General features: G+C 46.7%; 1 protein-coding gene across 1 annotated transcript; it reads right to left on the bottom strand.

Annotated features, from left to right (window-relative positions):
* Nucleotides 1-683: 683 nt before the first annotated feature.
* Nucleotides 684-4,845, bottom strand: LOC119322333. The gene is made up of 4 exons (XM_037595831.1): nt 3,827-4,845; nt 2,305-3,732; nt 2,059-2,179; nt 684-1,199 (listed from the first exon to the last, which is right to left on the bottom strand). Exons 1-4 carry the CDS (start codon nt 4,634-4,636, stop codon nt 988-990), a joined length of 2,571 nt encoding a protein of 856 aa, XP_037451728.1. The 5' UTR covers nt 4,637-4,845; the 3' UTR covers nt 684-987.
* Between the last annotated feature and the right edge of the window lie 17,505 nt (nt 4,846-22,350).

The following is a 22,350-nucleotide window of genomic DNA, read 5'->3' as shown; positions in this document are numbered from 1 at the left end:
ATCCCCATCCTTGTTATGCACGCTAGCGTAAGAATAAGTTACCATCTTTGGTTTCGCAAAAAAATCATCTTTTTCTCTCGGATAACCAAAAAAAAGAAAAAAGGCTGCAACAAGTTAATAATCAAGCTGTGAAATATCTAGAGCCATCACAATGTTGTTCACAAACCTTAAGGTTTAAATCAGACTTCACTCAACGAAGCAAGCATGCACGCCCGAGCTAGACAATCAAATTCGCTGGCTTGCATCCAAATACAAATATGGATGGCAATTAAGCAACACAAGCTACTACTGCTTTGCCAAGGTGAAATAATAAAATTATTATAAGATACAGCAAACAACAAGGTACTTGTGGTGTTTTATTAGTACTCCCTCCGTCCGAAAATACTTGTCGGAGAAATGCTTAAAAATAAATGTATCTAGAACTAAAATACATCTAAATACATCCATTCCTCCGACGAGTATTTCCGGACGGAGGGAGTACAAGCTAATAACACTCCCACATACAGTACTACTCACACAGCAAAGTAGATGGCCATCAAGGTCCAATCTTCCAAGATTCATGGCACAAGACTAATCACATGATCCATTCATGCTGCTGGGAGATGAGTTTTCAGGGAAAATGACAAGCCACTGCCCACTGTCATCATCAGATGATCCATTCAATCATTCAACTGTTTCCCCTCCTCCTCTGCTCTAGCAATACCTCAGGGGTCTTTTTTTTTTCTTTTTCCTCTGTCAAAACATGGGCGGTACATGTAACATACAGAATTGTCAGGAATGGTGAGTCCATCATCATCATCTACCTAACCAAACTATCATTTACACAACGAATTACACTTCCTTCTTCCGACTTCGCTTCTTCTTCTTCTTCTTCGCATAGTTACAACCAACCGGAGGAGAGGAGAGGAGGGGGTACACAAAAAAGACAGCCTAGCCCAATTATATCACACACGGCGACAAAATGCGGGAGCAAAAAGATCCACAGGGCTAGTCGAGGCTCCTCCATACGAAATCCCGGCACTTGTTAGACACGCTCGCGGCCTCCGCCATCCTCACCGCCATCACCGACTTGTACGCCGCCAGGTTGGCCCTCTCCATGAGGGCCTGGGCCCTGCTGCGCAGCTGGACCGCCTTCTCCACGGCCTGCTTCGCCGCGCGGTCGGCCTCCACCACCCTCTGCAAGGCCTCCCCTTCGCCACCTGCACACAGCACGAGATGCACAGCACGAGAATGATGAGTACAGGCTAGATAAGACTGTTTTACATCACTTCAGCGGCTGAATTATGTATAGGGCATGATAGATATATTATGCAGCTAAGATAAGAGGATGATGATTACAGGCTTACTATATTTTGAGCACGATGACGTCTGCTTACTAGTATGTTCACGCATAATGAAGTTTACTTGTTACCATTGTCAAATAAATGACAAACACAAAAAGACAAGGCATACACGTCACACGTATTATAAAGTCATCAAGTGTATGGGTGGTTCCCTGTCGCAAATAATTTCTAGCGACGCAGTCTGCATACAGCAAAGTCAAGGAAAGATTTTGTTGTGTCCCACAGCAAGGCTTGTTTCGGAGCTTTAAATAACTTATTACAAGTTAGACTGTCCAATAACTTCAGCAACCGAATGCTAAGGTAGAGTAGATATACAAATAAGGGGGTTGTCACACTACGTATTGGGCACGATGATGTTTACTCCGTTCGCCGCATGATGAGCTCTACTTGTTACAATGTTCCAATGGCAAACAGAAAGGAGAAGGCTTAAATTTTATATATTGGTGGTTCCCGGCAAAAGATTTATATATTTTACTTCAGCAACTGAATGCTGAGGTAGAATAGATATACAACTAAGGGAATGCCAACAGACATACTATATATTGAGCTCAACAATTGTTGCTATGTCAAATGGCAAACGCAAAAGGACAAGACATGGTGGTTCCAGTCACAGAAGATTTCTAGCATCACGATTTGCATACAGCAAAGTCAAAAAAAAAAAAAACCTTTTTTGTGGCATCCAAAAGCAGGGCATGTTACAGAGCTCTAAATATACCTTGCAAGAAGAACCCGGGCTTTCCTCGGCCAGGTTGGCTTCTCTGTGGTCTCTTCACAGATCTCTTCTTTTTTACAGAAGATTTCTGCGACAGCCGTCCTCGCCTTACAGCAGGTGCACCCTTTGGGAAATCAAATTCGCTGGGTCAGATGATATGAACGAATGCACAAAAACAAAAAAAGAAGGATATCTTCGATAAAGATCACATCAGGGGATTATTAGGCAAGGGATAAACTCCGGATTTACCTGAAATATCCTAAGCAGAGGTGTGCCTTTCTTATCTCTCTTATTAATCCAGTATTCATATATGGCAAGGACATTGTCACCCATGCCTAAAGCAGGATGCCTGGAGAGAAGCTGGTCCACATCATTGGCTTCCTCGGGATTATTGTAGGCGTCCTTCTCGAACACGGTTATTAATTTCTCAAAATCTTCGTAGGAAATCTGGCTCAGGCGGGTGCGTCTTCTATCGGAGGCCCCGTGCTTCAGCTGAATGAGCCACTCTTCATCCTCCGAGTCCATGTCATAAGCTGAATCTCTCGAGAGGGCCCGCGTAACCTCATCATCCGCCGTTCTGATGTAGTCTGGCACAGGGCGTGAGAATGGATCTGCTACAGTCCCTCCCATGCCATCGGAGACCTCATGCACACCTGGAATCGGGATAATCTTTCCCTGAGAATTGCGCTCCCGTCCCTCGATATGCAGTTCTTTGAACAAAAGCCAGTCCCATTTGTCGGGGAACTCGAGCTTCCATCCATCTTCGACCGCCCAGACGTAGGCATGGGTGTGGCGGTTGACGACATAGAACCTCTGCTCTGAAGGCTTAAGGGAGACTCTGGTGACACCATGTAACTTTACGGCCACGCACCACCCGTTGGAGTTTGACAGTTCCAGCATAACCTCAGCTCCCTCTTCCCTCCAGCACCTATCAGCCTGAATAATCAAGAGGTTTGCTTTGCAGCGGAAGGTGTCTATATTCTGTCTAACCTCGGACAGAGCCAGCCTTTCACTCGTGCGATCAACGGGGCTTTTGAAAAAAGACCTCTTCTGCTTCCCGCTTGGTCCCATGGGCGTCGAGACATCGCTGTCATCCATGTTCTCAAGCAGGTCAAGAGAAATTTCCATTGCTGGCTTGGGCTGGACAGGTTCCTCGGAAACCTCAGGGCCGCCAGTCAATGGTGTCTTTTGCAGTTCCGCCTGAGAGGTCGCGGCACCCTCCTTCACTCCAAATTCCTTGTCAGAAAATCTCACTGTGAGACGGCGGCGCCGGCTCAGGGGGTGCCTCATCGAGCTTCGCTTCCTCTGGTGCTTCTTCAGCCTCAGACCATGCAGCACTACTCCCGGAGCTTGCTCAAGGGGCACGTAATCCTGAACCGCTCCGTAAGAAGATCCAGCAGCAGGTGTGGCGTCCCCGGTGCTGGGAGAACCGCCAGAATCCACCACCAGATGATCTCGAGAATACGATCCTTCTTCAGCTCCTCCAACCAAACCCATGGCCCGGCGAATCACGGCTGGCATATATATGAAACGAAGAGCCATCACGGAATGCAAGCCCTGGAAGTACAAAGGAAGCGCCGAGAAGTTGAGCGACAACACTGGCTGCCGGGACGGGTCGGCACCACGGAGCTCGCACCACCCGCAGTTCACCACCGTAGGCCTCTGCAACAATGCACTCTGCATACAGGAAGAAAGCACCCGCATCAATCAAACAGGCTGCACAGGGAAGTAACAGATGATGGAGGCACAAGGATGAACAGAAGCTGCTTACGGCTCTCTGGCGCTGGAGCCTGATGAAGTGCACCCCGTGCGACGCAAACGCAGGGGCGACAGCCGGTGAGGCCAGAAGAAAGGAGGCCAGGCTCCGGACATGGCTCCGCTGGCGCCGGCGCAGCCACAGCAGCATGGGCAGGAGCAAGCGCGAGAACCGGCTCGAGCTGCCGGGGGAGGACGCGTCCATGAGGACGACGAGCACGGCACTGCGACCGCTGGCAGCGCCATCCGGAAAATGAGCCTCTTCGAGGAGCCCGGCCCTTGAAGCGAACTCCCTGGACGAGGAGCAGAGGATGTCGCCGCCGCCGGGGCTGAAAGGGGCGAGCTTTGGCCGCTTGTGCTTCCTGGTGAAGACTATCCCGAACCTCCTGCCGCTGCGGCCGCCGTGGCCGTGGCCGAAGTACTCCGGCTCGGCCTCGGCCGGCGGCCTCTGGCGGCGCTTGCGCCTGTACACGGCCCCGAAGGACCTGGGCGACATGGGCGGCTCGGGCGAGGGCTCACGCGGCGGCGTGCGCGGCTTGGGGCCCTCGTCGTCATCCTCGTCGTCGCTGACGTCGGCGGCGGCGCGCTCCCACCCGAGCCAGTGGGAGTGGGGGTGGGAGTGGCGGCGGGAGGAGACGGCGAGGCGCTTGGCGGCGCGCGTGACCCTGGCGGGCTCCGGCGGGCGCGGGGCCTGCTTGTGCGCCCGGGGCAGGAAGGCCCGCGTGGAGCGCCGCGCCCCGACGGCCGGCATGGGCGGTGGCGACGGCGGTGGGGGGAGGGGATTAGAAGGCGGTGCGCGGTCAGATCCGGCGCGCTGCGTCCTCATCCAACATCGACGCCCCGCCGCCGCCCATCAGACCATCCTCCTCCTCCTCCTCTCCGGAATCGAATCTCCTCCGCCGCCTCCCTGCTCAAGAACCGGCCGGATCGCGCCGGGCGGCGGGACCAGATCGGGGGACGGACCGGGGACCGACGGAGGCGGCGAAGCCGGACCGGATCGGGGCGGCGGCCGGGCGGATCTGCGGCTGGCGGCGGCGGGCGGGGGGCGGATCGGAGGGGGGGAGAAAGGGGATCGATTTGGGCGGGCGAGCGGATTTGGGATTTGGGGATTAGGGTTTCTCTCTCATCGACCGAGGGGAGGAGAGAGAGGGGGGTCGCCTCGAGGCCGACGAGAGGTGGAAGATGACGCGCGCGGAGCCGTCCGATCGCCATCCGACGGCGCTGGCTGATCGGTGGGGCCCACGTGCCGCCCGGAGTGCGCTGCAAGGCGCTGACACGGTGGGGCCGGCGGGCCGCAAGGTGCTAGAACGCGCGGCAGCCGGGTAAAGTCCGTGTAAACACCCCTATGGTCTCAGGAAATAACCTAATGCCCCCCTGAACCCTACAAAACAGCCCCCAAAAAAGCCCCCGGAGATTTTTTTTAAAATAGAGTTTTGGGTGGTGGTATAGTTCCCCTCCGGTGGCGGCTCGTGTCGCGCGAGGAAAAGGAAAAGCCGCACCGCCGAAAGTGTTTTCGCGCGGTTCTTTCTAACGTCTTTTATCATTTACTTGGTCGTGGACGAGCAGGAATTAAGCTTGGGATGCTGATATGTCTCCAACGTATATATAATTTTTTTTTATTGTTCCATGCTGTTGTATTATCATTCTTGGATGTTTTACAATCATTTTATAACAACTTTATATCATTTTTTGGGGACTAACCTATCGTTCTTCGTTTCATGCTAATCGAAAGTGGTTGTTAATAAGACTTGATCAAACCTGTTAATGGATCATTTTTTAGAGGTATGATGTTGGTGAATCTGTTGGAAATATGCCCTAGAGTTAATAATAAAATGGTTATTATTATATTTCCTTGTTCATGATAATTGTCTGTTGTTCATGCTATAATTGTATTAACCGGAAACCATAATACATGTGTGAAAATATAGACCGTAATATGTCCCTAGTAAGCCTCTAGTTGACTAGCTCGTTGATCAATAGATGGTTGTGGTTTCCTGACCATGGACATTGGATGTCGTTGATAACTGGATCACATCATTAGGAGAATGATGTGATGGACAAGACCCAATCCTAAGCATAGCACAAGATCGTGTAGTTCGTTTGCTAAGAGCTTTTTCTTATGTCAAGTGTCATTTCCTTAGACCATGAGATTGTGCAACTCCCAGATACCGTAGGAATACTTTGGGTGTATCAAGCGTCACCACGTAACTGGGTGGATATAAAGGTGCACGAATCGAGACTGGGATTTGTCACTCCGTATGACGGAGAGGTATCTCTGGGCGCACTCGATAATGCATCATCGTAATGAGCTCAACGTGACTAAGGAGTTAGTCACAGGATCATGCATTACGGAACGAGTAAAGAGACTTGCCGGTAACGAGATTGAACAAGGTATGAGGATATCAATGATCGAATCTCGGGCAAGTAACATACCGGTGGACAAAGGGAATTGTATACGAGATTGATTGAATCCCCGACATCATGGTTCATCCGATGAGATCATCGTGGAACATGTGGGAGCCAACATGGGTATCCAGATCCCGTTGTTGGTTATTGGCCAGAGAGATGTCTCGGCCATGTCTGCATGGTTCCCGAACCCGTAGGTGCTACCTCTTGAGCATGTGTTGGTTTTTCCCTTGAAAAGGAAAGGTTGATGCAGCAAAGTAGCGTAAGTATTTCCCTCAGTTTTTGAGAACCAAGGTATCAATCCAGTAGGAGGCTCCTCAAAAGTGTCACGCACCTACACAAACAAACAAGAACCTCGCAACCAACGCGATAAAGGGGCTGTCAATCCCTTCACGGTAACTTGCAAAAGTGAGATCTGATAGAGATAATAAGATAAGATACATATTTTTTGTATTTTTATGATATAGATTGAAAAATAAAAGATGCAAATAAAAGTAGATGGAAAACTTATATGATAAAAGATAGACCCGGGGGCCATAGGTTTCACTAATGGCTTCTCTCAAGATAGCATAAGTATTACGGTGGGTGAACAAATTACTGTCGAGCAATTGATAGAAAAGTGCATAGTTATGAGATTATCTAGGCATGATCATGTATATAGGCATCACGTCCGTGACAAGTAGACTGAAACGATTCTGCATCTACTACTATTACTCCACACATCAACCGACTCCTACTTGCATCTAGAGTATTAAGTTCATGAAGAACAGAGTAACGCATTAAGAAAGATGACATGATGTAGAGGGATAAACTCATGCAATATGATATAAACCCAATCTTTTTATCCTTGATGGCAACAATATAATACGTGCCTTGCTGCCCCAGCTGTCACTGGAAAAGGACACCACAAGATTGAACCCAAAGCTGAGCACTTCTCCCATTGCAAGAAAGATCAATCTAGTAGGCCAAAACAAACTGATAATTCGAAGAGACTTGCAAAGATAACTTAATCACACATAAAAGAATTTAGAGGAGATTCAAATATTTCTCATAGATAAACTTGATCATAAACCCACAATTCATCGGATCTCGATAAACACACCGCAAAAAAAGTTACATCGAATAGATCTCCAAGAAGATCAAGGAGAACATGGTATTGGATTCAAAGAGAGAGAGAAGAAGCCATCTAGCTAATAACTATGGACCCGAAGGTCTGAGGTAAACTACTCACAACTCATCGGAGAGGCTATGGTGTTGATGTAGAAGCCCTTCGTGGTTGATTCCCCCTCCGACGGAGCACCGACGAAGGCTCCAAGATGGGATCTCGCGGATACAGAAGGTTACGGTGGTGGAAATAGTTTTTCATGGTCGCCTCTGATGTTCTCGGGGTACGTGGGTATATATAGGAGGAAGAAGTAGGTCGGTGGACGCCCGAGGGGCCCACGAGATAGGGGACACGCCTAGTAGGGGGGCACCCTCCACCCTTGTGGCTTCCTTGATTGCTTCTTGACTTGCACTCCAAGTCCTCTGGATTACGTTTGTTCCAAAAAGATCGCTACCGAAGGTTTCATTCCGTTTGGACTCCGTTTGGTATTCCTTTTCTTCGAAACACTGAAGTAGGCAAAAAAAACAGCAATATGGGCCGGGCCTCCGGTTAGTAGGTTAGTCCCAAAAATGATATAAAAGTGTAAACTAAAGCCCATAAACATCCAAAACGGGTAATATAATAGCATGGAACAATCAAAAATTATAGATACGTTGGAGACGTATCACAACGCATGCTCAAGAGGTAGCAAGAAGGATTCCTGTCGCCGTTGCCGGGGAGTCTACGCACAAGTCAAGACATACCAAGTACCTATCACAAACCCTTATCCCTCGCATTACATTATTTGTCATTTGCCTCTCGTTTTCCTCTCCCCCACTTCACCTTTGCCTTTTCTTTCGCCCTTCTTCCGTTAGATCTTGTGTTACCATGTGCCTTCTTTTTGCTTGCATCTTCGCTTGCTAAGAGATCTATGGATCCTCATCCGCTTGCCAATCTTTTTAAGAGATCCAATTATGATGAACCAGTCTCTAGCGAGTTGAGTGCACTAGATTATCTTTATGATGTTTTGCTTGAAATTCGTGAGTCTAAAAATTGTGATGAAGTGCTTTATAAAGTGATTCACAATAGATCTTTGAATAAAAAGCATGATTGCAATGATGTTATTATAAACTCTATTAATGTCAATTGTGCTAATAATATGCAAAACCATAAGCTTGGGGATGCTAATTTTGCTATGTCTACTACTTGTTGCAATGATCATGATTGGGGTGATTCTTCTTATAATCTTGAAAATTTATTTAAGCCCCATGATGAACATGAGATTGATAATAGTGTTTGCAATAATATTGAAAATGAGTTTGGAAGAGTGTCAACTTTAGATCCCACATATTTGGAGAATGTTCAATCTTATGGTATTTTTGATAAAAGTGGGTTTGGAGAGGTCATGACTTTAGTTAATGTTAATCCCACTATTTTGAAGAGTGCCAACTTTGCATGCATGTGGATCGTGTTGAGAATATGTTATGTGATAGCTATTTTGTTGAATTTTACTATGATCCTACATGTAATTATTATGAGAGAGGAAAATATGGTTGTAGCAATTTTTATCTTACTAAATTACCTCTCGTTATGTTGAGATTGCTATTGTTTCTTTCTACCTCCTTGCATATGCTAGGTTTTGCTTGTCTTGATAATTTGTTTGCCTATAAAATGCCTATGCATAGGAAGTATGTTAGACTTAGATATGTTTGTCACGTGTTTTATGTGTTGGAGAATGTAGTAATTTCAAAAAAAATCCTACGCACACGCAAGATCATGGTGATGCATAGAAACGAGAGCGGAGAGTGTGTCCACGTATCCTCATGGACCGAAAGCGCAAGCGTTAGCACAACGCGGTTGATGTAGTCGTACGTCTTCACGATCCAACCGATCCAAGTACCGAACGTATGACACCTCCGAGTTCAGCACACATTCAGCTCGATGACGTCCCACGAACTCCGATCCAATAGAGCTTTGCGGGAGAGTTCCGTTAGCATGACGGCGTGATGACAGTGTTGATGATGCTACCGACGCAGGGCTTCGCCTAAGCACCACTACGATATTACCGAGGTGGAATATGGTGGAGGGGCACCGCACATGGCTAAGAGATCAATGATCAATTGTTGTCTAGAGGTGCCCCCCTGCCCCCGTATATAAAGGAGCAATGAGGGAGGCAGCCAGCCAAGGAGGGCGCGCCAAGGGGGGGAGTCCTACTCTGGGAGTAGGACTCCACCTTTCCTTGTTGGAGTAGGAGAGGGGAAGGAAGGGAGAGAGGAGAGGAAGGAAAGGGGGGCACCGCCTGTTGGAAATATGCCCTAGAGGCAATAATAAAAGCATTATTATTATATTTCCTTGTTCATGATAATTGTCTTTATTCATGCTATAATTGTGTTATCCGGAAATCGTAATACATGTGTGAATAACAGACACCGACATGTCCCTAGTGAGCCTCTAGTTGACTAGCTCGTTGATCAACAGATAGTCATGGTTTCCTGACTATGGACACTGGATGTCATTGATAACGAGATCACATCATTGGGAGAATGATGTGATGGACAAGACCCAATCCTAAACATAGCACAAGATCGTATAGTTCGTTTGCTAGAGTTTTCCAATGTCAAGTATCTTTTCCTTAGACCATGAGATCGTGTAACTCCCGGATACCGTAGGAGTGCTTTGGGTATGCCAAACGTCACAACGTAACTGGGTGATTATAAAGGTAGACTACGGGTATCTCCGAAAGTGTCTGTTGGGTGACATGGATCAAGACTGGGATTTGTCACTCCGTATGACGGAGAGGTATCACTGGGCCCACTCGGTAATGCATCATCATAATGAGCTCAGAGTGACCAAGTGTCTGGTCACGGGATCATGCATTACGGTACGAGTAAAGTGACTTGCCGGTAACGAGATTGAATGAGGTATTGGGATACCGACGATCGAATCTCGGGCAAGTAACATATCGATAGACAAAGGGAATAGCGTACGGGATTGATTAAATCCTCGACATCGTGGTTCATCCGATGAGATCATCGTGGAGCATGTGGGAGCCAACATGGGTATCCAGATCCCGCTGTTGGTTATTGACCGGAGAGTCGTCTCGGTCATGTCTGCTTGTCTCCCGAACCCGTAGGGTCTACACACTTAAGGTTCGGTGACGCTAGGGGGTTATGAAGATATGTATATGCAGAAACCCGAATGTTGTTCGGAGTCCCGGATGAGATCCCGGACGTCACTAGGAGTTCCAGAATGGTCCGGAGGTAAAGAATTATATATAGGAAGTGCTATTTCGGGCATCGGGACAAGTTTCGGGGTTATCGGTATTGTACCGGGACCACCGGAAGGGTCCCGGGGGTCCACCGGGTGGGGCCACCTGTCCCGGGGGGGCACATGGGCTGTAGGGGGTGCGCCTTGGCCTAGATGGGCCAAGGGCACCAGCCCCTATAGGCCCATGCGCCTAGGGTTTCCACCATGGAAGAGTCCATGTGGTGGAAGGCACCCCTAGGTGCCTTGGGGAGGAGGGAAACCTCCCCTTGGCCGCCGCCCCCCCTAGTAGATGGCATCTACTAGGGCCGGCGCCCCCTGGCACCCCTATATATAGTGGGGGGGAGAGGAGGGATTTCACACCAGCCCCTGGCGCCTCCACCCCCCCCGTTACGTCTCTCCCTCGTAGTCTCGGCGAAGCCCTGCTGCTGTGACGCCCTGCATCCACCACCACGCCGTCGTGCTGCTGGATCTTCATCAACCTCTCCTTCCCCCTTGCTGGATCAAGAAGGAGGAGACGTCTCCCGTCCCGGACGTGTGTTGAACGCGGAGGTGCCGTCCGTTCGGCGCTGGTCATCGGTGATTTGGATCACGTCGAGTACGACTACATCATCACCGTTCTTTTGAACGCTTCCGCTCGCGATCTACAAATGTATGTAGATGCATCCAATGACTCGTTGCTAGATGAACTCCTAGATGATCTTGGTGAAACGAGTAGGAAAATTTTTGTTTTCTGCAACGTTCCCCAACAGTGGCATCATGAGCTAGGTCTATGCGTAGTTCTTCTTGCGCGAGTAGAACACAATTTGTTGTGGGCGTAGATTTGTCAACTTTCTTGCCGTTACTAGTCCTTTCTTGCTTCAGCGGTATTGTGGGATGAAGCGGCCCGGACCAACCTTACACGTACGCTTACGTGAGACCGGTTCCACCGACTAACATGCACTAGTTGCATAAGGTGGCTGGCGGGTGTCTGTCTCTCCTACTTTAGTTGGAGCGGAATCGATGAACAGGGTCCTTATGAAGGGTAAATAGAAGTTGACAAATCACGTTGTGGCTTTAATGTAGGTAAGAAAACGTTCTTGCTAGAACCCTAATTCAGCCACGTAAAACTTGCAACAACAATTAGAGGACGTCTAACTTGTTTTTGCAGCAAGTGGTTTGTGATATGATATGGCCAAAGTTGTGATGAATGATGAATGATCTATATGTGATGTATGAGATGTTCATGCTATTGTAATAGGATTCACGACTTGCATGTCGATGAGTATGACAACCGGCAGGAGCCATAGGAGTTGTCTTTATTCTTTTATATGACCTGCGTGTCATCAAGAAACGCCATGTAAATTACTTTACTTTATTGCTAAACGCGTTAGCCATAGTAGTAGAAGTAATAGTTGGCGAGCAACTTCATGGAGACACGATGATGGAGATCATGATGATGGAGATCATGGTGTCAAGCCGGTGACAAGATGATCATGGAGCCCCAAGATGGAGATCAAAGGAGCTATGTGATATTGGCCATATAATGCACGTTTATTATTTGATTGCATGTGATGTTTATCATGTTTTGCATCTTGTTTACTTAGAACGACGGTAGTAAATAAGGTGATCCCTCATACTAATTTCAAGAAGTGTTCCCCCTAACTGTGCACCGTTGCGACAGTTCGCTGTTTCAAAACACCACGTGATGATCGGGTGTTTTATTCAGACGTTCACATACAACGGGTGTAAGACAGATTTACACATGCAAACACTTAGGTTGACTTGACGAGCCTAGCATGTACAGACATGGCCTCGGAACACGGAAGACCGAAAGGTCGAGCATGAGTCGGATAGAAGATACGATCAACATGAAGATGTTCACCGATGTTGACTAGTCCGTCTCACGTGATGATCGGACACGGTCTAGTTTAACTCGGATCATGTAATACTTAGATGACTAGAGGGATGTCTAATCTAAGTGGGAGTTCATTAATAATTTGATTAGTTGAACTTAATTATCATGAACTTAGTCTAAATATTTTACAATATGTCTTGTAGATTAAATGGCCAACGTAGTCCTCAACTTCAACGCGTTCCTAGAGAAAACCAAGCTGAAAGACGATGGCAGCAACTATACGGACTCGGTCCGGAACCTGAGGATCATCCTCATAGCTGCCAAGAAAGATTATGTCCTACAAGCACCGCTTGGTGACGCACCCGTTCTCCCTGCAGAACAAGATGTTATGAACGCTTGGCAGGCACGTTTCGATGACTACTCCCTCGTTCAGTGCGGCATGCTTTACAGCCTAGAGCCGGGGCTCCAAAAGCGTTTTGAGAGACATGGAGCATATGAGATGTTCGAAGAGCTGAAAATGGTTTTCCAAGCTCATGCCCGGGTCGAGAGATATGAAGTCTCCGACAAATTCTTCAGCTGTAAGATGGAGGAAAACAGTTCTGTCAGTGAGCACATACTCACTATGTTTGGGTTGCATAACCGCTTGACTCAGCTGGGAGTTAATCTCTCGGATGATGCGGTCATTGACAGAATCCTCCAGTCGCTTCCACCAAGCTACAAGAGCTTTGTGATGAACTTCAATATGCAGGGGATGGAAAAGACCATTCCTGAAGTATTTGCTATGCTGAAATCAGCAGAGGTAGAAGTCAGGAAGGAACATCAAGTGTTGATGGTCAATAAAACCACTAAGTTCAAGAAAGGCAAGGGTAAAAAGAACTTCAAGAAGGACGGCAAGGAGGTTGCCGCGCCCGGCAAGCAAGCTGCCGGGAAGAAGCCAAAGAATGGACCCAAGCCCGAGACTGAGTGCTTTTATTGCAAGGGAAGCGGTCACTGGAAGCGGAACTGCCCTAAGTACTTAGCGGATAAGAAGGCCGGCAAAACAAAAGGTATATGTGATATACATGTAATTGATGTGTACCTTACTAGTGCCCGTAGTAGCTCCTGGGTATTTGATACCGGTGCAGTTGCTCACATTTGTAACTCAAAGCAGGGGCTGCGGAATAAGCGGAAACTGGCAAAGGACGAGGTGACGATGCGCGTCGGGAATGGTTGCAAGGTCAATGTGATCGCCGTTGGCACGCTACCTCTGCATCTCCCTTCGGGATTAGTTTTAAACCTTAATAATTGTTATTTAGTGCCAGCTTTGAGCATGAACATTGTATCAGGATCTCGTTTAATTCGAGATGGCTACTCTTTTAAATCTGAGAATAATGGTTGTTCCATTTTTATGAGAGATATGTTTTATGGTCATGCTCCTATGGTGAATGGTTTATTCTTTATGAATCTCAAACGTGATGCTACACATGTTCATAATGTGAGTGCCAAAAGAAGTAAGGTTGATAATGATAGTCCCACATACCTGTGGCACTGCCGCCTTGGTCACATAGGTGTCAAACGCATGAAGAAGCTCCATGCTGATGGACTTTTAGAGTCTCTTGATTATGAATCATTTGACACATGCGAACCATGCCTTATGGGTAAAATGACCAAGACTCCGTTCTCAGGAACAATGGAGCGAGCAACCGACTTATTGGAAATCATACATACTGATGTGTGCGGTCCAATGAGTGTTGAGGCTCGCGGTGGCTATCGTTATGTTCTCACCCTCACTGATGATTTAAGTAGGTATGGGTATATCTACTTAATGAAACACAAGTCTGAAACCTTTGAAAAGTTCAAGGAATTTCAGAGTGAGGTTGAAAATCAACGTGACAGGAAAATCAAGTTTCTACGATCAGATCGTGGAGGAGAATACTTGAGTCACGAGTTTGGGGCACACTTAAGAAAATGTGGAATAGTTTCACAACTCACGCCGCCTGGAACACCTCAACGTGATGGTGTGTCCGAACGTCGTAATCACACTCTGTTAAATATGGTGCGATCTATGATGTCTCTTACCGATTTACCGCTTTCTTTTTGGGGCTATGCTTTAGAGACTGCCGCATTCACTTTAAATAGGGCTCCGTCGAAATCCATTGAGACGACACCGTATGAATTGTGGTTTGGGAAGAAACCTAAGCTGTCGTTTCTAAAAGTTTGGGGATGCGATGCTTATGTCAAGAAACTTCAACCTGAAAAGCTCGAACCCAAATCGGAAAAATGCGTCTTCATAGGATACCCAAAAGAAACTATTGGGTACACCTTCTACCTCAGATCCGAAGGCAAGATCTTTGTTGCCAAGAATGGGTCCTTTCTGGAGAAAGAGTTTCTCTCGAAAGAAGTAAGTGGGAGGAAAGTAGAGCTTGATGAAGTATTACCTCTTGAACCGGAAAATGGCGCAACTCAAGAAAATGTTCCTGAGGTGCCTGCACCGACTAGAGAGGAAGTTAATGACAATGATCGAGATACTTCTGATCAAGCCCCTACTAAAATTCGAAGGTCCACAAGGAACACGTTCCGCACCAGAGTGGTACGGCAACCCTGTCTTGGAAATCATGCTGTTAGACAACGGTGAACCTTCGAACTATGAAGAAGCGATGGCGGGCCCGGATTCCGACAAATGGCTAGAAGCCATGAAATCCGAGATAGGATCCATGTATGAAAACAAAGTATGGACTTTGACTGACTTGCCCATTGAGCGGCGAGCCATAGAAAATAAATGGATCTTTAAGAGGAAGACAGACGCGGATGGTAATGTGACCATCTATAAAGCTCGGCTTGTCGCTAAGGGTTATCGACAAGTTCAAGGGGTTGACTACGATGAGACTTTCTCGCCGGTAGCGAAGCTGAAGTCCGTCCGAATCATGTTAGCAATTGCCGCATTCTATGATTACGAAATATGGCAAATGGACGTCAAAACGGCATTCCTTAATGGTTTCCTTAAGGAAGAATTGTATATGATACAGCCGGAAGGTTTTGTCGATCCTAAGAATGCTGACAAAGTGTGCAAGCTCCAACGCTCGATTTATGGGCTGGTGCAAGCATCTCGGAGTTGGAACATTCGCTTTGATGAGATGATCAAAGCGTTTGGGTTTACACAGACTTATGGAGAAGCCTGCATTTACAAGAAAGTGAGTGGGAGCTCTGTAGCATTTCTCATATTATATGTAGATGACATACTTTTGATGGGAAATGATATAGACCTCTTGGACAGCATCAAGGCCTACTTGAATAAAAGTTTTTCAATGAAGGACCTTGGAGAAGCTGCTTATATATTAGGCATCAAAATCTATAGAGATAGATCAAGACGCCTCATAGGTCTTTCACAAAGCACATACCTTGATAAGATATTGAAGAAGTTCAATATGGATCAATCCAAGAAGGGGTTCTTGCCTGTGTTACAAGGTGTGAAATTGAGCTCAGCTCAATGTCCGACCACGGCAGAAGATGTAGAAGAGATGAGCGTCATCCCCTATGCCTCAGCCATAGGTTCTATTATGTATGCCATGCTGTGTACCAGACCTGATGTTAACCTTGCCGTCAGTTTGGTAGGAAGGTACCAAAGTAATCCCGGCAAGGAACACTGGACAGCGGTCAAGAATATCCTGAAGTACCTGAAAAGGACTAAGGAAATGTTTCTCGTTTATGGAGGTGACGAAGAGCTTGTCGTAAAGGGTTACGTCGACGCTAGCTTCGACACAGATCTGGATGACTCTAAGTCACAAACCGGATACGTGTATATTTTGAATGGTGGGGCAGTAAGCTGGTGCAGTTGCAAGCAAAGCGTCGTGGCGGGATCTACATGTGAAGCGGAGTACATGGCAGCCTCGGAGGTAGCACATGAAGCAATATGGGTGAAGGAGTTCATCACCGACCTAGGAGTCATACCCAATGCGTCGGGGCCGATCAAGCTCTTCTGTGACAACACTGGAGCTATTGCACTTGCCAAGGAGCCCAGGTTTCACAAGAAGACAAGGCACATCAAGTGTCGCTTCAACTCCATTCGTGAAAATGTTCAAGATGGAGACATAGAGATTTGTAAAGTACATACGGACCTGAATATAGCAGATCCGTTGACTAAACCTCTCCCTAGAGCAAAACATGATCAACACGAGAATTCTATGGGTGTTCGATTCATCACAATGTAACTAGATTATTGACTCTAGTGCAAGTGGGAGACTGTTGGAAATATGCCCTAGAGGCAATAATAAAAGCATTATTATTATATTTCCTTGTTCATGATAATTGTCTTTATTCATGCTATAATTGTGTTATCCGGAAATCGTAATACATGTGTGAATAACAGACACCGACATGTCCCTAGTGAGCCTCTAGTTGACTAGCTCGTTGATCAACAGATAGTCATGGTTTCCTGACTATGGACACTGGATGTCATTGATAACGAGATCACATCATTGGGAGAATGATGTGATGGACAAGACCCAATCCTAAACATAGCACAAGATCGTATAGTTCGTTTGCTAGAGTTTTCCAATGTCAAGTATCTTTTCCTTAGACCATGAGATCGTGTAACTCCCGGATACCGTAGGAGTGCTTTGGGTATGCCAAACGTCACAACGTAACTGGGTGACTATAAAGGTAGACTACGGTATCTCCGAAAGTGTCTGTTGGGTGACATGGATCAAGACTGGGATTTGTCACTCCGTATGACGGAGAGGTATCACTGGGCCCACTCGGTAATGCATCATCATAATGAGCTCAGAGTGACCAAGTGTCTGGTCACGGGATCATGCATTACGGTACGAGTAAAGTGACTTGCCGGTAACGAGATTGAACGAGGTATTGGGATACCGACGATCGAATCTCGGGCAAGTAACATATCGATAGACAAAGGGAATAGCGTACGTGATTGATTAAATCCTCGACATCGTGGTTCATCCGATGAGATCATCGTGGAGCATGTGGGAGCCAACATGGGTATCCAGATCCCGCTGTTGGTTATTGACCGGAGAGTCGTCTCGGTCATGTCTGCTTGTCTCCCGAACCCGTAGGGTCTACACACTTAAGGTTCGGTGACGCTAGGGTTATGAAGATATGTATATGCAGAAACCCGAATGTTGTTCGGAGTCCCGGATGAGATCCCGGACGTCACTAGGAGTTCCAGAATGGTCCGGAGGTAAAGAATTATATATAGGAAGTGCTATTTCGGGCATCGGGACAAGTTTCGGGGTTATCGGTATTGTACCGGGACCACCGGAAGGGTCCCAGGGGTCCACCGGGTGGGGCCACCTGTCCCGGGGGGCCACATGGGCTGTAGGGGGTGCGCCTTGGCCTAGATGGGCCAAGGGCACCAGCCCCTATAGGCCCATGCGCCTAGGGTTTCCACCATGGAAGAGTCCATGTGGTGGAAGGCACCCCTAGGTGCCTTGGGGGGGAGGGAAACCTCCCCTTGGCCGCCGCCCCCCCTAGTAGATGCCATCTACTAGGGCCGGCGCCCCCCCCATGGCACCCCTATATATAGTGGGGGGAGAGGAGGGATTTCATACCAGCCCCTGGCGCCTCCACCTCCCCCCGTTACGTCTCTCCCTCGTAGTCTTGGCGAAGCCCTGCTGCTGTGACGCCCTGCATCCACCACCACGCCGTCGTGCTGCTGGATCTTCATCAACCTCTCCTTCCCCCTTGCTGGATCAAGAAGGAGGAGACGTCTCCCGTCCCGTACGTGTGTTGAACGCGGAGGTGCCGTCCGTTCGGCGCTGGTCATCGGTGATTTGGATCACGTCGAGTACGACTACATCATCACCGTTCTTTTGAACGCTTCCGCTCGCGATCTACAAAGGTATGTAGATGCATCCAATGACTCGTTGCTAGATGAACTCCTAGATGATCTTGGTGAAACGAGTAGGAAAATTTTTGTTTTCTGCAACGTTCCCCAACACCGCCCCCCTCCTTATCCAATTCAGACTAGAGGGGGAGGGGGCGTGCGGACTGCCTTGGCCGCCCCTCCTCTTCTCACTAGGGCCCATGAGGCCCAATAAACCCCCCAGGGGGGTTCCGGTAACCCCCCGGTACTCCGGTAAATGTCCGAAACCTCCCGAAACACTTCCGGTGTCCGAACATAGTCATCCAATATATCGATCTTTACATCTCCACCATTTTGAGACTCCTCGTCATGTCCGTAATCATATCCGGGACTCCTAACTACCTTCGGTACATCAAAACACAAAAACTCATAATACCGATCGTCACCAAACTTTAAGCGTGCGGACCCTACGGGTTCGAGAACTATGTAGACATGACCGAGACACGTCTCCGGTCAATAACCAATAGCGGAACCTGGATGCTCATATTGGTTCCCACATATTCTATGAAGATCTTTATCGGTCAAACCGCATAACAACATACGTTGTTCCCTTTGTCATCAGTATGTTACTTGCCCGAGATTCGATCGTCGGTATCTCAATACCTAGTTCAATCTCGTTACCGGCAAGTATCTTTACTCGTTATGTAATGCATCATCCCGCAACTAACTCATTAGCTACATTGCTTGCAAGGCTTATAGTGATGTGCATTACCGAGAGGGCCCAGAGATACCTCTCCGACAATTGGAGTGACAAATCCTAATCTTGAAATATGTCAACTCAACAAGTACCTTCGGAGACACCTGTAGAGCACCTTTATAATCACCCAGTTACGTTGTGACGTTTGGTAGCAAACAAAGTGTTCCTCCGGTAAGCGGGAGTTACATAATCTCATAGTCATAGGAACATGTATAAGTCATGAAGAAAGCAATAGCAACATACTAAACGATCTAGTGCTAAGCTAACGGAATGGGTCAAGTCAATCACATCATTCTTCTAGTGATGTGATCCCATTGATCAAATGATAACTCATATCTATGGTTAGGAAACTCAACCATCTTTGATCAATGAGCTAGTCAAGTAGAGGCATACTAGTGACACTATGTTTGTCTATGTATTCACACATGTATTATGTTTCCGGTTAATACAATTCTAGCATGAATAATAAACATTTATCATGATATGAGGAAATAAATAATAACTTTATTATTGCCTCTAGGGCATATTTTCTTCAGTCTCCCACTTTCAGTGACCAGTCTGTTTGCAGTAGAAGCACTCAGTCTCAGGCTTAGGTCCAGACTTAGGTTTCTTCTCTTGAGCAGCAACTTATTTGCCGTTCTTCTTGAAGTTCCCCTTCTTCTTCCCTTTACCCTTTTTCTTGAAACTGGTGGTCTTGTTGACCACAACACTTGATGCTCCTTCTTGATTTCTACCTCCGTAGCCTTTAGCATTGCGAAGAGGTCGGAAATTATCTTGTTCATCCCTTGCATATTATAATTCATCATGAAGCTCTTGTAGCTTGGTGGCAGTGATTGAAGAATTCTGTCAATGACACTATCATCTGGAAGATTAACTCTCAATTGAATCAAGCGATTGTTATACCCAGAGATTTTGAGTATATGTTCATTGACAGAACTATTCTCCTCCATCTTGCAGCTATAGAACTTATTGGAGACTTCATATCTCTCAATCCGGGCATTTGCTTAAAATATTAACTTCAACTCCTGGAACATCTCATATGCTCCATGACAATCAAAACGTCGTTGAAGTCCCGGTTCTAAGCTGTAAAGCATGGCACACTGAACTATCGAGTAGTCACCAGCTTTGCTCTGCCAGACGTTCTTAACGTCGTCAGTTGCATCTGCAGCAGGGCTAGCACCTAGCGGTGCTTTCAGGACGTAATTCTTCTGTGCAGCAATGAGGATAATCCTCAAGTTACGGACCCAGTCCGTGTAATTGCTACCATCATCTTTCAACTTTGCTTTCTCAAGGAACACATTAAAATTCAACGGAACAACAGCACGGGCCATCTATCTACAACAACATAGACAAGCAAAATACTATCAGGTACTAAGTTCATGATAAATTTAAGTTCAATTAATCATATTACTTAAGAACTCCCACTTATATAGACATCTCTCTAGTCATCTAAGTGATCACGTGATCCAAATCAACTAGACCATAACCGATCATCACGTGAAATGGAGCAGTTTTCAATGGTGAACATCACTATGTTGATCATATCTACTATATGATTCACGCTCGACCTTTCGGTCTCAGTGTTCCGAGGCCATATCTGCATATGCTAGGCTCGTCAAGTTTAACCCGAGTATTCTGCATGTGCAAAACTGGCTTGCACCCATTGTAGATGAATGTAGAGCTTATCACACCCGATCATCACTTGGTGTCTCAGCACGACGAACTTTAGCAACAGTGCATACTCAGGGAGAACACTTTTACCTTGAAATTTAGTGAGAATCATCTTATAATGCTACTGTCAATCAAAGCAAAATAAGATGCATAAAGGATAAACATCACATGCAATAAATATAAGTGATATGTATGGCCATCATCATCTTGTGCTTGTGATCTCCATCTCCGAAGCACCGTCATGATCACCATCATCACCGGCGCGACAACTTGATCTCCATCGTAGCGTCGTTGTCGTCTCGCCAACTATTGCTTCTACGACTATCGCTACCGCTTAGTGATAAAGTAAAGCAATTACAAGGCGATTGCAATGCATACAATAAAGCGACAACCATATGGCTCCTGCCAGTTGCCGATAACTTTGTTACAAAACATGATCATCTCATACAATAAAATTTAGCATCATGTCTTGACCATATCACATCACAACATGCCCTACAAAAACAAGTTAGACGTCCTCTACTTTGTTGTTGCAAGTTTTACGTGGCTGTTACGGGCTAAGCAAGAACCGTTCTTACCTACACATCAAAACCACAACGATAGTTCGTCAAGTTAGTGTTGTTTTAACCTTCTCAAGGACCGGGCGTAGCCACACTCGGTTCAACTAAAGTTGGAGAAACTGACACCCGCCAGCCACCTGTGTGCAAAGCACGTCGGTAGAACCAGTCTCGCGTAAGCGTACGCGTAATGTCTGTCCGAGTCGCTTCATCCAACAATACCGCCGAACCAAAGTATGACATGCTAGTAAGCAGTATGACTTGTATCGTCCACAACTCACTTGTGTTCTAATCGTGCATATAACATCTACGCATAAACCTGGCTCGGATGCCACTATTGGGGAACGTAGTAATTTCAAAAGAATTCCTACGCACACGCAAGATCATGGTGATGCATAGCAACGAGAGGGGAGAGTGTGTCCACGTATCCTCGTAGACCGAAAGAGGAAGTGTTAGCACCACGCGGTTGATGTAGTCGTACGTCTTCACGATCCGATCGATCCAAGTACCGAACGTACGACACCTCCGAGTTCAGCACACATTTAGCTCGATGACATCCACGAACTCTGATCCAGCAGAGCTTTGCGGGAGAGTTCCTTCAGCACGACGGCGTGATGATGGTGTTGATGATGCTACCGACACAGGGCTTCGCCTCAGCACCGCTATGATATTACCGAGGTGGAATATGGTGGAGGGGGCACCATATTCACATGATTATTATACTGCAGTAATCATGTTTTATAGGTTTTGTTTCAATAAAGTGCCAAGTAGAACCTTTGGGAAGACTTGGGTGAAGTCTTTATGATCTTGCTGTAAAAAAACAGAAACTTTAGCGCTCACGAGATTAGCTGCCATGTTTTACTGGAGAGTGTTTTTAGGTTGATTATTTTTGTAGATTATTAATAGACAAATTCCTCAGGTCCACCAATTTATTTCAGAATTTTTTGAGTTCCATAAGTATTCGAATGATACAGATTACTACAGACTGTTCTGTTTTTGACAGATTCTGTTTTCTAGGTGTTGTTTGCTTATTTTGATGAATCTATGAGTAGTATCGGAGGGTATGAACCATAGAGAAGTTGTAATACAGTAGATATTACACCAATATGAATTTAGAATGAGTTCACTACAGTACCTAAGTGGTGATTTATTTTCTTATACTAA

Source organism: Triticum dicoccoides, chromosome 6B (assembly GCF_002162155.2).
Source record: "Triticum dicoccoides isolate Atlit2015 ecotype Zavitan chromosome 6B, WEW_v2.0, whole genome shotgun sequence".
NCBI lineage: Eukaryota > Viridiplantae > Streptophyta > Magnoliopsida > Poales > Poaceae > Triticum > Triticum dicoccoides.
This window is presented reverse-complemented; position numbering and strand designations above follow the sequence as displayed.

Coding starts and splice junctions, on each gene's coding strand:
- LOC119322333 (XM_037595831.1), bottom strand. CDS start 4,636: ATGAGGACGCAGCGCGCCGGATCTGACCGCGCACCGCCTTCTAATCCC. Junction 3,733..3,826: donor GGCTCCAGCGCCAGAGAGCC/GTAAGCAGCTTC, acceptor TCCTGTATGCAG/AGTGCATTGTTGCAGAGGCC. Junction 1,200..2,058: donor GCCCGGGTTCTTCTTGCAAG/GTATATTTAGAG, acceptor TGCTGTGTGCAG/GTGGCGAAGGGGAGGCCTTG.